This window comes from Pelophylax lessonae, assembly GCF_965119305.1.
Source record: "Pelophylax lessonae genome assembly, chromosome: 4".
Lineage (NCBI taxonomy): Eukaryota > Metazoa > Chordata > Amphibia > Anura > Ranidae > Pelophylax > Pelophylax lessonae.
Window position 1 is genome coordinate 486303171 of NC_138771.1, and position 18208 is coordinate 486321378.

General features: G+C 39.7%; 2 protein-coding genes across 2 annotated transcripts in view; one reads left to right on the forward strand and one right to left on the reverse strand.

Annotated features, from left to right (window-relative positions):
- The window catches only part of ABCC9 (ATP binding cassette subfamily C member 9), a 210267-nt gene that overhangs the window by 137416 nt on the left and 54643 nt on the right, over positions 1-18208 (reverse strand). Inside the window, exon 7 of the mRNA XM_082254775.1 lies at positions 11895-12092. Within this exon, the coding sequence (XP_082110901.1) occupies positions 11895-12092 (198 nt within the window). The remainder of the gene's footprint in view (positions 1-11894; positions 12093-18208) is intronic.
- LOC309554637 (uncharacterized protein) lies at positions 488-2446 on the forward strand (the record flags this gene model as incomplete). The annotated part of the gene is made up of 2 exons (XM_082256355.1): positions 488-817; positions 1652-2446. 2 exons carry the CDS (start codon positions 488-490, stop codon positions 2444-2446), a joined length of 1125 nt encoding a protein of 374 aa, XP_082112481.1.

Consider the following 18208-nt stretch of genomic DNA (forward strand, 5'->3'; position numbering starts at 1 on the left):
ACTTCACACACACACAAACACACCAAACATATCTTGAATACATTTTCCCTGAATATCCCTTACAACAAATCCTGCATTGTATCTAAAGCAGGCCATACACGTTTCGAATTTCGTACGATTTGTCGTTCGATAAACGCAAGCGCCAGTCGTGCACATCGTCGAGTGTACCATCAATGTGATTCGAAAATCGTACGACAAAACACTTCTTCCTTCTGCAAGTATAGGAAGTGATGCAATGTTGTCTTGACCTTTTAACCACACCTCCACTGGGCACTCCCCCTACAGTTAAAAGTCGGATCGTGTCATTTGCGAACAGAGCAATCATTCGCCACAGCATACGACTATTCTCAGCAATAAAATGCCATTCAAGAGGTATAATAGGAATCAGAAAATGGCAGCAATGGTTATTGCATTGATTGCTTTGGAGGAGGAGAAGAAAAAGAAGAAAAATAGAAGGAAGAGCAGAGTGTGGGCCAAAGACTGGCTCATGCAACGAGAGCAATTTTCACATGTAAACCTGCTAACAAACCTCAGAGAAAATAATCCTGAGGATTACCGTAATTATTTGCGGATGACCCAGCAGTCCTTTGACATGCTATTAGCTCTTGTGCAGCCACATATCACCAAACAGGACACCTGCATGAGAAAATCTATTAGTGCAGAGGAGAGGCTCATGGCAACCCTGCGTTTTTTGGCAACAGGCAGGTCTTATGAAGACCTGAAGTTCACCACTGGAATCTCTGCCCAATCCTTGGGAAGAATCATACCTGAGACGTGTCAGGCCATAGTGAAGGTGCTCCAGCCACAGTATTTAAAGGTAATTATAAAAATTACAACTTAAATTAGTAAGAATATTACTGCAAACATAAGTCAAATTTTGTGAGTACATCAATTTTATTAAAAAAATATGTAACTTCCTGTACACGGTTGTCTGAAAAAGTTTGTATTTTCTTAAATCAATACATACCCATTTCCAAATCATTATTATGAAAATATATAATTCTTAAACAATAACCAATAAAAAAGGAACAAATACACCAAAGAAATGCAATAATATTGAGCAACATATCTAGAATTTTTTTTTACAGATTTGTGTATTGGGGGCCATGAAACCAAGAACCTTGAGGTGGTTCAGGACGCACTGACCAGCTTGGGTTTCCCTGTGATTGAGACATATTTGGGTGCCAATATTGGCCAGATGTTACAGGTGGAGCAGATGTTACAGGTGGAGCAGATGTTACAGGTGGAGCAGATGTTACAGGTGGAGGAGATGTACATCCCTGATACCCTATTATATCTGTGTTAGGTGTAAGATTGCCCTTTAGTCCAATGGCAATCATTTTATGCATTAAAGCTTCACAAATGTCTCGTTGCTCCATGGACATTCTCCGTAATTTGTGTGCAACCAGATGACCCACAGCATCACATTCATCATCTTTCTGCTTCATGATAGATGATGCATCCTTCAGCAAACTGGCAGTATCGTAGTCAAGATTTCTCTTCTTTCCTCTTTGAGTTCTCTGAGTTGATGTTCCTGGCTGCTCTGATACTGGGCTTGGTGTATCCTATAGAAACCAAAAAAATTAAGAAGAAAATATGATCACTAATTATCATTAAAACATGTTTTAATTTTTTTCTATCTTGCCAACAGTTTCCTTCTAAATCTGAAGAATGGAAAGAAGTTGCCAAAGAATTCCAGGACATGTGGAATTTCCCCAATTGTGGTGGCGCAATTGATGGGAAACATGTGAGAATTACACCACCAGCACATTCAGGATCCTATTTTTACAACTATAAAGGGTTCTTCAGCATAATTCTAATGGCAATTGTGAATGCCAAATATGAATTTATGTACTTGGATATAGGGAAAAATGGAAGAAACTCGGATGGAGGTGTGATAGAGCGCAGTCCATTTATGCATCGATTAAAAGAAGGAATGTTGCATCTTCCATCTTCCAGTGAGACAGTTGAGGGCCTTAATTTTGTGTTCATTGGGGACGATGCATTTGCCTTACATGAACACCTGTTGAAACCCTATCCCTTGCGCAATTTAACTGCTCCCCAGAAAATCTTTAATTATAGATTGTCTAGGGCGAGAAGGGTGGTAGAAAATGCATTTGGGATCATGGCCAGCAGATTCCGCATTTTCCACACCGCCATTAATGTTACAGTTGAAAAAATTGACATAATAGTGGAGTGCTGCTGTATGTTACACAATTATTTAAGAAGCACAACTGTGTCATATATGCCATCAACTGCAGTTGATATTGAAGATCTTACCAGTGGCACAATTGTGCCAGGTGATTGGCGAAATGACAGCAGTGGCATGGTAAATTTAGCTCCTGCAAGGCCTAGGCTACCAACTGCAAATGCACGTCAAAATCGCATTCATTACACAGATTATTTTATGGGTAGTGGTGCAGTTGCATGGCAGGATCGCATATAATCATATGTATTATATTTTGTAAGAAATGACTTGCTCTAAATAAAGACAGCTTAATAAATCATATACAATATATGAGTATTCTTTATTCTAGTTTTTGTTACATTCTACTATGACTGGCCCATGAGGCAGAAGGACCCCTGACCCTATAGTTGTTTCATTGGGCCCTCCAACCCCCCCCCCCCCCAAAGAAAAAATATTGTGAATTAAACGAAAATTTGGATATACCTGTGTCTGAGTCTGTGTCTGTGTCTGTGACATTTCCTCTGCTTCTGGGTCAGATATCAAACTGGAGTCTGATGCTGCACTTGGTGGCAGAGTGCAATGGGACTCTCTTGGATCATCTGTGTCAGCAAGAAACATCAGGTCTTTGAAGTACCACAAACGTGGGACATAGACATCATCAGCCCCTGCTCCAGATTTCTTGGATGCTTGTATTTTTTTATACTCCTTTTTAAAAACAGTCCGCAAGTTAGCAATCTTGTGCTTTACATATAGGTCATTTGGATCTTTGCAAACCTCTTTACATAGCTCCTTTAGTTCTTTGATGGCCTCATCACGCTTATATCTATTAGAATAATCCCTGGATTTCACATCCCATAAGCACGAAAATTCTCTGTATTTATCAATGAATTGGGGAAGGAACTCAGTAGATGTGAATGTGAGAGGCATTTTCCTTTAAAAAAAAAAAAAGATATATATATATATTTTACTAAGTTACCTTGCAAAGCCTTGTTATACATGTGTAAAATATAACACATAATGATTTTGCACATTAATAATGACTAAATAAGAAGAATAAATAATACTTAAGACAATAGAACTAACACGATATGCAAGTTTCATGCAGCCTGTTCATATAATGGATGAGCCATGTGCCATGAATCGTGACTGAGATAAATTTGGACAGGAGTGAGGTCTAATTTTTAGCCTTTTTGAACAGCTCCTATACTGCAAAAGGACTTCTATCAGTAATAAAATAGCATATATTTACATTATAACACAGTATTTCCGTAGAAAAAGTGAAATATGCAATGGAGAGTCAGCATTTTGAACTTACCTCAGGGATGTGTGTTCAGCGTTCTCTGCACGAATAGACTTTCCTACGTCCCGAAAAGTCGCTGCATATTCGTGCAATGCGCACGTGCGTTATATACCATGTACAGGCCCCGCCTCTTCTTTCTTTCGGGGGCTTGTGGGAGAAATCATGGCAGAGGGACAAGACATGGCAGCTTCTCAGAGCGAAAGATCTGGGACAGATGAGGAGCAGGAAATCGTGGAGGTGGAAGAAGGTCACCAGACAACCATTGTGACAAGCCCCAGGAAGAAGAAAGCCACCAACATGTCTTTGGAGGAGATGGTGGACATGGTGAACATTCTTCAAAAGAAGGATTATGACTGTCGGAAGCAAGTCTACCCTAAAAAAAATGTGAGAAAAGATCAAATTCTGGAGAAAGTTCTACGTGTCCTACAGAAAAACCATGGTGTTGAACGCACTAAAGATCAAGTGAGAAAACGCTGGTCTGACTTAAAATCCAGAGAATCCCATCAGCTAAGGAAAATCAAGAAAATTCTTCAAAAAAGTTAGTATAAACTTTTTAACAAGAATGTATGATGTTCTTGGGTTTTTCTGTGTGAGTGTATGTTCTGTATATGCCATGTGACATGTGCATGCAGAGAGTGCATACTACACAGCTTGCATCATTGTGATTTTCTATGCATATCTATAGTGTATTTTTGTCTTCTATACAGAAATAATATGCATAGTGTGATTGCATTTAAATATATGTATAGTATTTGAAGTTAAATACATGTATTTATTAATTTTCAAAGGACATTCTAGAAAGGCCCATGCAGAGGCGGGAAATGAACAGCAGACAAGTGCAGAGTCTGAGATGACGACTGACACAACACTGATATGTCTCACACCAGTTGAAGGCAGTGATTGGAGCAGCATTGCCACCAGTTCAGGTACATAACCAAATGTCACATAAACGTATGCTCATTATAACGTTTAGACTGTGATTTTTATGATTTTTCATGTTTTCTTATAGGCTTTACAATGTCTACTGCTGGCAGTTCTTCATTCACTTCTGCATCTGCAAACCGCATGATTGCTGATTTAATGCAAATCAATTCAGATATTGAGAAAGTTTGCAATAAAATGAAATTGGTTCAAGGCAGGATTTCTGATGTGATAGACCAATTAGCAAAGGTTTAAATACTCTGGAAACAAAAATTTTTTTTTAAGACCATGTTTCGTTATGGCACTTTAAAAAATAAAAATGGTTGTTATAAAGTAGGGGCCCATTCACACTGTCCGCATGCACCCACGTACTCCATTCTGCTGAAAGGGGGGTCCACGCCCAAATCCCCTATGAGCAGGTGTCTGACAGCTCTTTCTCTGCTCTTTGTGCAGAGACAGAGCTGTCAGAACCCCACCGTTCTCTTTTGGGGACCACCAGTCCATTTTCATCATATCCATCCGATCCGCCTGACAGATGTAAATGATAATTTCCATCCGTCAGGCTTTGATCGGGTCGGATAGCAGCGGATGTCAGTGGACATGTTTCCACTGACATTCGCTGCCCTATGGGGATGCATGGAACATTCCAATGAGTTCCGCCTGACAACATGACAGGCGAATCTCATTGGATTGTGTGAAAGGGCCCTTGCTCTGACTTGCACTTTATTAAAAATAAAATTGCACTATGTGACTGTTTATGTACTTTTGTACTGTTAAATTTTGGCTGTATGTACATATTTACTAACTATATTCATGTACATATGTACAAGCTTTTAAGATCCTAAATAGGGAAATGTTTGTGTGCTGGACATGTGCAACTACGCTTTTTGTTTATTGTTCATCAATAAATTGATGGTTATTTTGAAATTGGTTTCAAGTGTCTTTATTTCATGCATTATGTGATATCAACTGTATACACAGCTATTGATCTTTATGGTAGTATAGACAATGACATTCTCATCAAAATAATCTACTGTTAAAATGACAATTAGGATAACCATATGTTATTAATGACAAACAATATTGGAACATATACATCCTGCAGAAAGAAAACTTGCTGTACCATTTATTCTGCAGCTGTACAACAATGCAGTGGGTCCGTTTATTGAAAAAAGGTGTTAAAAGTCATTTTGCAATACACATACTTTTGTGTTTACACTTTTCATGCACACATATTGGCCTCTTAGCAGAGTTTGCTTGAACATATAATATTTGATGTATTGCGGTTTTTCGGCTGAACAGTCGTCCGTGTTGATATTCTTTTTATTTACCTTCCGGGTCATTCTTTTCGGAAACATGCGCAGTTGTGTGTTGTTCTGTGGAATCGAACGACTAAACCACTAATGATACGAAAATTGGACAAATTTCGCGGAAAAACCCAACATGTTGGATATGTGAATTTTTGATGTCGTACGAAAAACGCATAGTTTACATACCACACTAACGATACGAAAATCGTTCGATAACACTGGCATTTACGATTTTCGGAAGATATTCGTATCGTCTATGGCCTGCTTAAAGCAGGCCATAGACGATACGAATATCTTCCGAAAATCGTAAATGCCAGTGTTATCGAACGATTTTCGTATCGTTAGTGTGGTATGTAAACTATGCGTTTTTCGTACGACATCAAAAATTCACATATCCAACATGTTGGGTTTTTCCGCGAAATTTGTCCAATTTTCGTATCATTAGTGGTTTAGTCGTTCGATTCCACAGAACAACACACAACTGCGCATGTTTCCGAAAAGAATGACCCGGAAGGTAAATAAAAAGAATATCAACACGGACGACTGTTCAGCCGAAAAACCGCAATACATCAAATATTATATGTTCAAGCAAACTCTGCTAAGAGGCCAATATGTGTGCATGAAAAGTGTAAACACAAAAGTATGTGTATTGCAAAATGACTTTTAACACCTTTTTTCAATAAACGGACCCACTGCATTGTTGTACAGCTGCAGAATAAATGGTACAGCAAGTTTTCTTTCTGCAGGATGTATATGTTCCAATATTGTTTGTCATTAATAACATATGGTTATCCTAATTGTCATTTTAACAGTAGATTATTTTGATGAGAATGTCATTGTCTATACTACCATAAAGATCAATAGCTGTGTATACAGTTGATATCACATAATGCATGAAATAAAGACACTTGAAACCAATTTCAAAATAACCATCAATTTATTGATGAACAATAAACAAAAAGCGTAGTTGCGCATGTCCAGCACACAAACATTTCCCTATTTAGGATCTTAAAAGCTTGTACATATGTACATGAATATAGTTAGTAAATATGTACATACAGCCAAAATTTAACAGTACAAAAGTACATAAACAGTCACATAGTGCAATTTTATTTTTAATAAAGTGCAAGTCAGAGCAAGGGCCCTTTCACACAATCCAATGAGATTCGCCTGTCATGTTGTCAGGCGGAACTCATTGGAATGTTCCATGCATCCCCATAGGGCAGCGAATGTCAGTGGAAACATGTCCACTGACATCCGCTGCTATCCGACCCGATCAAAGCCTGACGGATGGAAATTATCATTTACATCTGTCAGGCGGATCGGATGGATATGATGAAAATGGACTGGTGGTCCCCAAAAGAGAACGGTGGGGTTCTGACAGCTCTGTCTCTGCACAAAGAGCAGAGAAAGAGCTGTCAGACACCTGCTCATAGGGGATTTGGGCGTGGACCCCCCTTTCAGCAGAATGGAGTACGTGGGTGCATGCGGACAGTGTGAATGGGCCCCTACTTTATAACAACCATTTTTATTTTTTAAAGTGCCATAACGAAACATGGTCTTAAAAAAAAATTTTTGTTTCCAGAGTATTTAAACCTTTGCTAATTGGTCTATCACATCAGAAATCCTGCCTTGAACCAATTTCATTTTATTGCAAACTTTCTCAATATCTGAATTGATTTGCATTAAATCAGCAATCATGCGGTTTGCAGATGCAGAAGTGAATGAAGAACTGCCAGCAGTAGACATTGTAAAGCCTATAAGAAAACATGAAAAATCATAAAAATCACAGTCTAAACGTTATAATGAGCATACGTTTATGTGACATTTGGTTATGTACCTGAACTGGTGGCAATGCTGCTCCAATCACTGCCTTCAACTGGTGTGAGACATATCAGTGTTGTGTCAGTCGTCATCTCAGACTCTGCACTTGTCTGCTGTTCATTTCCCGCCTCTGCATGGGCCTTTCTAGAATGTCCTTTGAAAATTAATAAATACATGTATTTAACTTCAAATACTATACATATATTTAAATGCAATCACACTATGCATATTATTTCTGTATAGAAGACAAAAATACACTATAGATATGCATAGAAAATCACAATGATGCAAGCTGTGTAGTATGCACTCTCTGCATGCACATGTCACATGGCATATACAGAACATACACTCACACAGAAAAACCCAAGAACATCATACATTCTTGTTAAAAAGTTTATACTAACTTTTTTGAAGAATTTTCTTGATTTTCCTTAGCTGATGGGATTCTCTGGATTTTAAGTCAGACCAGCGTTTTCTCACTTGATCTTTAGTGCGTTCAACACCATGGTTTTTCTGTAGGACACGTAGAACTTTCTCCAGAATTTGATCTTTTCTCACATTTTTTTTAGGGTAGACTTGCTTCCGACAGTCATAATCCTTCTTTTGAAGAATGTTCACCATGTCCACCATCTCCTCCAAAGACATGTTGGTGGCTTTCTTCTTCCTGGGGCTTGTCACAATGGTTGTCTGGTGACCTTCTTCCACCTCCACGATTTCCTGCTCCTCATCTGTCCCAGATCTTTCGCTCTGAGAAGCTGCCATGTCTTGTCCCTCTGCCATGATTTCTCCCACAAGCCCCCGAAAGAAAGAAGAGGCGGGGCCTGTACATGGTATATAACGCACGTGCGCATTGCACGAATATGCAGCGACTTTTCGGGACGTAGGAAAGTCTATTCGTGCAGAGAACGCTGAACACACATCCCTGAGGTAAGTTCAAAATGCTGACTCTCCATTGCATATTTCACTTTTTCTACGGAAATACTGTGTTATAATGTAAATATATGCTATTTTATTACTGATAGAAGTCCTTTTGCAGTATAGGAGCTGTTCAAAAAGGCTAAAAATTAGACCTCACTCCTGTCCAAATTTATCTCAGTCACGATTCATGGCACATGGCTCATCCATTATATGAACAGGCTGCATGAAACTTGCATATCGTGTTAGTTCTATTGTCTTAAGTATTATTTATTCTTCTTATTTAGTCATTATTAATGTGCAAAATCATTATGTGTTATATTTTACACATGTATAACAAGGCTTTGCAAGGTAACTTAGTAAAATATATATATATATCTTTTTTTTTTTTTAAAGGAAAATGCCTCTCACATTCACATCTACTGAGTTCCTTCCCCAATTCATTGATAAATACAGAGAATTTTCGTGCTTATGGGATGTGAAATCCAGGGATTATTCTAATAGATATAAGCGTGATGAGGCCATCAAAGAACTAAAGGAGCTATGTAAAGAGGTTTGCAAAGATCCAAATGACCTATATGTAAAGCACAAGATTGCTAACTTGCGGACTGTTTTTAAAAAGGAGTATAAAAAAATACAAGCATCCAAGAAATCTGGAGCAGGGGCTGATGATGTCTATGTCCCACGTTTGTGGTACTTCAAAGACCTGATGTTTCTTGCTGACACAGATGATCCAAGAGAGTCCCATTGCACTCTGCCACCAAGTGCAGCATCAGACTCCAGTTTGATATCTGACCCAGAAGCAGAGGAAATGTCACAGACACAGACACAGACTCAGACACAGGTATATCCAAATTTTCGTTTAATTCACAATATTTTTTCTTTGGGGGGGGGGGGGGGGTTGGAGGGCCCAATGAAACAACTATAGGGTCAGGGGTCCTTCTGCCTCATGGGCCAGTCATAGTAGAATGTAACAAAAACTAGAATAAAGAATACTCATATATTGTATATGATTTATTAAGCTGTCTTTATTTAGAGCAAGTCATTTCTTACAAAATATAATACATATGATTATATGCGATCCTGCCATGCAACTGCACCACTACCCATAAAATAATCTGTGTAATGAATGCGATTTTGACGTGCATTTGCAGTTGGTAGCCTAGGCCTTGCAGGAGCTAAATTTACCATGCCACTGCTGTCATTTCGCCAATCACCTGGCACAATTGTGCCACTGGTAAGATCTTCAATATCAACTGCAGTTGATGGCATATATGACACAGTTGTGCTTCTTAAATAATTGTGTAACATACAGCAGCACTCCACTATTATGTCAATTTTTTCAACTGTAACATTAATGGCGGTGTGGAAAATGCGGAATCTGCTGGCCATGATCCCAAATGCATTTTCTACCACCCTTCTCGCCCTAGACAATCTATAATTAAAGATTTTCTGGGGAGCAGTTAAATTGCGCAAGGGATAGGGTTTCAACAGGTGTTCATGTAAGGCAAATGCATCGTCCCCAATGAACACAAAATTAAGGCCCTCAACTGTCTCACTGGAAGATGGAAGATGCAACATTCCTTCTTTTAATCGATGCATAAATGGACTGCGCTCTATCACACCTCCATCCGAGTTTCTTCCATTTTTCCCTATATCCAAGTACATAAATTCATATTTGGCATTCACAATTGCCATTAGAATTATGCTAAAGAACCCTTTATAGTTGTAAAAATAGGATCCTGAATGTGCTGGTGGTGTAATTCTCACATGTTTCCCATCAATTGCGCCACCACAATTGGGGAAATTCCACATGTCCTGGAATTCTTTGGCAACTTCTTTCCATTCTTCAGATTTAGAAGGAAACTGTTGGCAAGATAGAAAAAAATTAAAACATGTTTTAATGATAATTAGTGATCATATTTTCTTCTTAATTTTTTTGGTTTCTATAGGATACACCAAGCCCAGTATCAGAGCAGCCAGGAACATCAACTCAGAGAACTCAAAGAGGAAAGAAGAGAAATCTTGACTACGATACTGCCAGTTTGCTGAAGGATGCATCATCTATCATGAAGCAGAAAGATGATGAATGTGATGCTGTGGGTCATCTGGTTGCACACAAATTACGGAGAATGTCCATGGAGCAACGAGACATTTGTGAAGCTTTAATGCATAAAATGATTGCCATTGGACTAAAGGGCAATCTTACACCTAACACAGATATAATAGGGTATCAGGGATGTACATCTCCTCCACCTGTAACATCTGCTCCACCTGTAACATCTGCTCCACCTGTAACATCTGCTCCACCTGTAACATCTGGCCAATATTGGCACCCAAATATGTCTCAATCACAGGGAAACCCAAGCTGGTCAGTGCGTCCTGAACCACCTCAAGGTTCTTGGTTTCATGGCCCCCAATACACAAATCTGTAAAAAAAAATTCTAGATATGTTGCTCAATATTATTGCATTTCTTTGGTGTATTTGTTCCTTTTTTTATTGGTTATTGTTTAAGAATTATATATTTTCATAATAATGATTTGGAAATGGGTATGTATTGATTTAAGAAAATACAAACTTTTTCAGACAACCGTGTACAGGAAGTTACATATTTTTTTAATAAAATTGATGTACTCACAAAATTTGACTTATGTTTGCAGTAATATTCTTACTAATTTAAGTTGTAATTTTTATAATTACCTTTAAATACTGTGGCTGGAGCACCTTCACTATGGCCTGACACGTCTCAGGTATGATTCTTCCCAAGGATTGGGCAGAGATTCCAGTGGTGAACTTCAGGTCTTCATAAGACCTGCCTGTTGCCAAAAAACGCAGGGTTGCACTAATAGATTTTCTCATGCAGGTGTCCTGTTTGGTGATATGTGGCTGCACAAGAGCTAATAGCATGTCAAAGGACTGCTGGGTCATCCGCAAATAATTACGGTAATCCTCAGGATTATTTTCTCGGAGGTTTGTTAGCAGGTTTACATGTGAAAATTGCTCTCGTTGCATGAGCCAGTCTTTGGCCCACACTCTGCTCTTCCTTCTATTTTTCTTCTTTTTCTTCTCCTCCTCCAAAGCAATCAATGCAATAACCATTGCTGCCATTTTCTGATTCCTATTATACCTCTTGAATGGCATTTTATTGCTGAGAATAGTCGTATGCTGTGGCGAATGATTGCTCTGTTCGCAAATGACACGATCCGACTTTTAACTGTAGGGGGAGTGCCCAGTGGAGGTGTGGTTAAAAGGTCAAGACAACATTGCATCACTTCCTATACTTGCAGAAGGAAGAAGTGTTTTGTCGTACGATTTTCGAATCACATTGATGGTACACTCGACGATGTGCACGACTGGCGCTTGCGTTTATCGAACGACAAATCGTACGAAATTCGAAACGTGTATGGCCTGCTTAAGTCATTTACGCAAACACACCTGCTCTGCTTTAGTCTGATTAGTCTGATTTAATTTTTCCAGATTTTGGACGATCCCGGAGATGCAGAGGGGTCCAGCGAAGCCCAGCAGATCGGCCAAGTAGCGGAAGGTACTGCTCAACAGTATGGGACGTCCAAACGCCTTGTATATGGCCACCCAGATGGAGGGGGTCTTGTGAGGCTGGTCAATGGCCTTTTTCTAAGGAGAAAGAATAATGTAAATGTTTTATAGGTTTGATACATTTTTATCATTTGAGAACCCACAAATCTCTTCAAGGGGTACTGCAATTCTAGAGGGATTCTGCAATGTTTGCTATTACAGTGCTGGGCCGGGCTGTATTACAAAGTCACATAGTTAATAGGATTGAAAAAAGGGCAATGTACATTGAGTTCATCCCCCCACAATTTCTGCAGCATTGGTCCATGAATGATGACTGTGCTATATTTTCTTAGCCAGAGTAAATATAGATCTTTCAAAAAATAATCGTGTACAGGGCAGTTTACCTATTCAGAAAGAACTTTATTCGGAAGGGGAGTGTTTACAAAGGCCCTATCACTGTACCCTAAATGGGCAAGATGACAGTGTCTCTTTAAAGTTTAAAGTAGAACTCTACAACAAAATAAAAAATGACATACATGATACATTCTGTTAGTAGCATTAACACAGCAATTTTTGTTTCTCAAAATCCCCGTAACATTTTACCACCTATTGATCTTGTCAGTAGATCGGTTATTTTTTTTTTTTTTTTTTTTACTAACAATAGATTTTATTGGAAGCAGAAATACAGTACAAGCCCGAAAGCAGGATCAGGATGCGCGTAGACAAAAAGAGATCAAGTACCATAACCAGGAATGCACAACGAATGATCACTGTACCATACAGTGCAAGGATAGAGTGACATTGCTTTTAAAAGGGTAAAGATAATCGGTCAAGCGCAAGGCCCCAAAATACTTGCTAAGAGGTAATATGGATTGAAAGCATAATAAGGGGCTCTACCACTATAGCTTTAAAAAACAGAAACTATGAGTGTGTGACAAAAAAAAAAAGATAGTAAACAAAGGTAGAATATAGAGAGTGGAAGGGGAATTGGGGTAAAAGAAGAATAGGAAAAAAGGGGGTCGACCAGAAAAGGGGAGAGCGAAAGAAAGAAAGAAAGAAAGAAAGAAAGAAAGAAAGAAAGAAAGAAAGAAAGAAAGAAAGAAAGAAAGAAAGAAGGGTTCAGACACCAGTCTATACAATGCTTCCCAGGTGGTTGGACACACACTATTTTTGCTCTGCGCTATTTTGATCCTGGTAGGTAAAAACCCTTCCCCTCTCTTATATGTCACACATATTTACTTTTTTGACCCAATTTGACCTTGTACTACTGGGGTATTCCCATGCACTCATGTCACTGCCTCATCAAGTTGATTTTTATACTTTATAACACATAGGCCCCTTTCACACGGGCTTTCCGATCTGGTCCGCCTGTCATTTTTTCAGGCGAACCTGATCGGATGCTCCATGCAGCCTTATGGAGCAGCGGATAGCAGCGGAGACATCTCCGCTGACACCCGCTGCTATCCAATCCGATCCTGTCCGTGAAATCCGGATGGACGGAAACCCTATTTTCCATCCGTCTGGAGGATTGGATCAGATAGGATAGGATCGGATGAAAACGGACAGGCGGTCCGTTTTCCTTCAATCTCCCATAGAGGAGAGCAGGCCTCTGACAGCTCCGTCTCTGCAAAGTAAGCAGAGACAGACCTGTCATCTGCCTGCTCAGTGGGGATCGGCGGATCGATCCCAGCTGAGCAAAATGGAGTCTGCCGAGCGCGCCGCTCGTGTGAAAGGACCCATAAACATATAGCTGTGCAGGTCACTTTCACCATTCCTAATTGTACTGTGTGGCTGCTATTGGCCATTTATTCATTATTTTAATATTTTCTAACCAATTTTTTTACCTTTTCTTTATTTTTGATTGTTTTTTTTATAATTTATTTTATTCTTAATTTATTGTGAACACTATAACCTATATACACTTTTTTTCTAGCCACCATCCTGGCAGGCCATGTTGGACGGTTGCAACTTTGGCCCACAGCTCCCGGGTTAAACATCTCCGGAGGCTGCCGTTGCAACTTTGGCCCACAGCATACTGCATCTTTGTGAGTATGGATCCCTTAGTCTTAGTCTGATACTTTGTCTGATTCGACACATTTCAATCTACTGGATACATTTCCATGTTCATTACTATGTTATATTTTTTAACTATTTTACTTTGTAGATCATGTCTATGTATCAACCCCTGAAGAGTGAGACCGAACTCACGAAACGCGTCGGATCTATATAGCAGGAAAGAAAGAAAGAAAGAAAGAAAGAAAGAAAGAAAGAAAGAAAGAAAGAAAGAAGGAAATAAAGAAAGAAAGAAAGAGAATCTTTCTTTAGTGTTGTCACATGAAAAGATATAATAAAATATTTACAAAAATGTGAGGTGTGTACTCACTTTTGTGAGATACTGTAAGTGCCTCCTCAACAGTGCCACCTAATCAGTGCCCTTCAGTGCTGCCTCATCAGTGCCCATAAGTGCCCTTTCATCAGTGCCCATTAGTTCAGCCTATCAGTACCCATCAGTTCCGCCTCATCAGCGCAAATCAGTGAAGGAGAAAAATTACTTATTAACAAAAATTACTGACAGAAACTAAGAAATTTTTTGTTTCCAAATTTCTGGTCCTTTTTTATTTATTTTTTTTAGTAAAAAATAAAAAACCCAGTAGTGACTAAATGCCACCAAAAGAAAGCTCTATTTGTGTGAAAATAAATGATAAAAATTTAGTTTGGGTACAGTGTTGCATGACTGCGCAATTGTCATTCAAATTGTGAGAGTGCTAAAAGCTGAAAATTGGCCTGGGCAGGAAGAGGGTGAAAGTGCACAGTAGGCAATTGGTTAAGGATGAGGGCCCTGGATTGATCAGGGCGAAGTCTTCCTTGAATAAAGTGACGTCCTACAAATTCCCAGCTGTCAGCAGGGTTGTCTAATCTCTGATGGCACTCCGCATGCTTGTGAAATTTTGTGTTGTGTTCTGTGTTTGCGATGTTCTCGTATATGTCACGTCACTGGAATGGCGGCCTGACAGATCTGAGCTATGGAGCAATCTGATTGGCTCCCACCCAGAAACTTGTTTAAAGCACAACCAGACAAGTGGCTCACCTCACAATGGAAAAACACAGCACGTGCCAAATCTCTGCACCAGAGAAATTAATGTTTAAAGGCCCGCTCTTCGGATAATGAGCTTAACCCCTCCATGTAAAAATGAGGCTCTGTCTCTACTACATTGGCCGGCTAAGGGCCATGCCCCTGGGGTAATAAGGTCTCTATACCCGAGGGAAAAAAAATAAATGTTCATATGAACAAACACATTTTTATTACATTGGTCAATCAGCTTGTGACAGACTGCCTTACACCCTGTCTGGGTATCCCCGCCAAACTACAGCTTCCTTCACTTGGAACCAGAGTATACCAATTTCAGGCCAAACCTTCCTAATTACCAGGCAAGACTAGTATATTAGGTAAAGGCTGTGGATAGCAAATTCACCCTAGGCATCAGACAGAACCAACGTTGGAAAAAACAGGACTGACTTTATTTAACAGAACAGCATTTATACACAAAATTATCCCCCCTAGACAGTTATGACACCCATTAGAGCCCATTCACACTGCCGCGACTTGTCAGGCAACTTGTCAGCCTGACAAGTCACGGTCAGTCGCGGTCCATTGCGTAGTACAGGAACCGTTCTAATAGGAGCGACACAAGTCGCTCCGAATTAGAAAAAGGGTCCTGTACTACTTTGGGGCAAACTCGGAGTGACTTGCATAGACTTCCATTATGTGAAGTCCCTGCAAGTCGCGCCGAAGTCGCGGTGCACGACGATTCACGTGACTTCACAGGTCGCCCCCCGAAGTCGCGTCGCCTCAGTGTGAACCGGCTCTTACAAGTCCTTGGAGAAAATTACGTTACATAAACAAATAAACAATCAAACACAAGTAAACAATGGATTCTTTCCCAGCACCTAGCAGTGTGGACTTTGGAGGTGAATAAACAAAGTGAGAGCTTATCACCTAAACCTAATTCCAGCAAACAATAGTTGATGCCAGGAAACTTGGAACAGAAAATAAAGTTTCTAAACCCCACATATGCTGGAATTCACCCCCTGCACATAACACATCACTCCAGTATGCCAAGGGGTTTCAGAAACAGTCCCTCAAGCCCTAATTGCATTGAAAGGGTAGCTGGTACAATTCACAGCATGCCAGGTACCAAGGGAAGTGATATAACCCCCTTGGGGAAAAGGTTCTTTGTGACTCCAAGAGGGGGGGGGGGTCTCCTTAGTCCTGGGTCCATAGTTGATGGGAAGGAGGCTGGCCCCAGACCCCTCCAGGAGCCCAAGTCATGATGGTTTCCATGACACAGCGCTAGGTCTGTAAGGAGATGAATGTAAAGTGTAAACCTTTACACGTGTGTAGTATTATTTAAGTGTATTTTACTGTGTTATCACGTTGCCCTGCTGAGGTAGTACCTGAGAAGGGTTAACTCTAGTAACCAGGTTTTTCCAGGAGTTTTGGAGAAGTTTCGCCCTCTGCTGAGGCAAACACATAAAAAGGGAGGGAGCCACCTCTCGGGGGCACCAATGTTAGTAAGTTGGCAGGAGGTTCAGTTGCAGGTTACCCCATCCAAGGAACAAGTATGCTGCTAAAGATGTTAACCACCCTTTGTGGGAGCCCAAGCAGGGTTCCAGGGGTATTGACTGCTTCTGAATTAAGGACTCTAAAGGACTTTCTCACCTACTTAACGTATGACTACCTCATAGGACAGGGGATCCAGAATAACTGAGGGGAGCTGGAAGTACTTATAGGAATATGTTTTGGAAACATCTGTGCTGAACTCTTTATTTGCAATACTTGACTAAGTAAAGAACTTTAATATATATATATATATATATATATATATATATATATATATATATACATATATATATTTGCCTGGTCTGAATTTACTTCAGGAAAAACTTAAAGGGTTGCATGCAGGGTGCATCTCAGAACAGGGTTTACTTGGGGATAAACCAAGACAGAGAAGATACAGTACAGATGTCTAATGTGCAGTTAAGCTTTTTGGAGGAGGCTATACAGTACTACAACAACTACAGTACTAGTGTCGGGTGCATAAGCAGCCAGCCAGTTGGGAAGCGATGTGAGTTGGCAAAGGTGATAGAAGGGCCTTGTAGTGAAGAAGGTGGTGTGCTTAGACTCCTTCCCTAGTGACTGGAACTCCAATACTGGGTCTAATTCATGGCAAGGGGCATTCTAGGGATCCAGCTTGGAGAAGAGTTATGCAGGCTGTTGAGAAACTATTGTCTATGGTGTACAGAGTGTATTGAGTTAAAGAACTGTACAACAGATTACTCATGAATTAATCATGTATTTTTGGAGAAGTGGGAGTGCCATCTTAACGCCAGCCTAGTATTAAAGGCAGCCTCAGCCAACCTCTGAGAGCACTAGCGAACGCTCTCAGCGGGTCTCATGAAATTGTGAAGACCCTTAATGGGGAAAGCTGAAGGCCATTGCAGTTGATGGCATACTCAAGTTCTGTGCAGGCAACAGGGAGGGATAGTAAACTAAATATAGAAGCAGGGGATTGCCCTTGAGATTAAATGGAAAGTAATAGGAAGCCCAAAAACATTTTGCTATGGGGCCTGATCACACATTTATGTCCCTACTATTAATAAACAAAAACATTTTCTTCCTGTGTTCCATTTTTTTAGATCTCTCACTTCCGACGAGGGCTATCGAGGGCAATTTTCTCAATGGAGCCACAAATAGCAGAAAAAGCCATGAAAATGAGTCTAATCCTTCCCCACCCCCACACAAAACTGGAAAAAAACTTTTGGCAGGACATAACGTTTAGACTTTGATCAGAAGGTCATAAAAATGATCTTTTGTCTGATGTTCTCATAATTGAGAGAGCAACAGCAGTTTTTATAACACACATACGGTAAAAGCAATATGGTAACAAACAACTGTTTTCCTGCATAGCCCTACAGTTGCATTTTAGGAAAAGATGAAATATTGTTGATATTAATTTCCATACAAAAATGTAATAAAGAACAAACATTTCCATCATCTTATTTCCCGTTCATGAAGCTAATCTTTTCACCCTCACTAAGAAAATCGTCCAGAAATTATTATATAACTCATATTTAAAGAGGACCTGTCCATTTCTTTACAAATACATTTCTAAATTAACACAATATATAGCAACCGTATTATTTTTATAAAAACC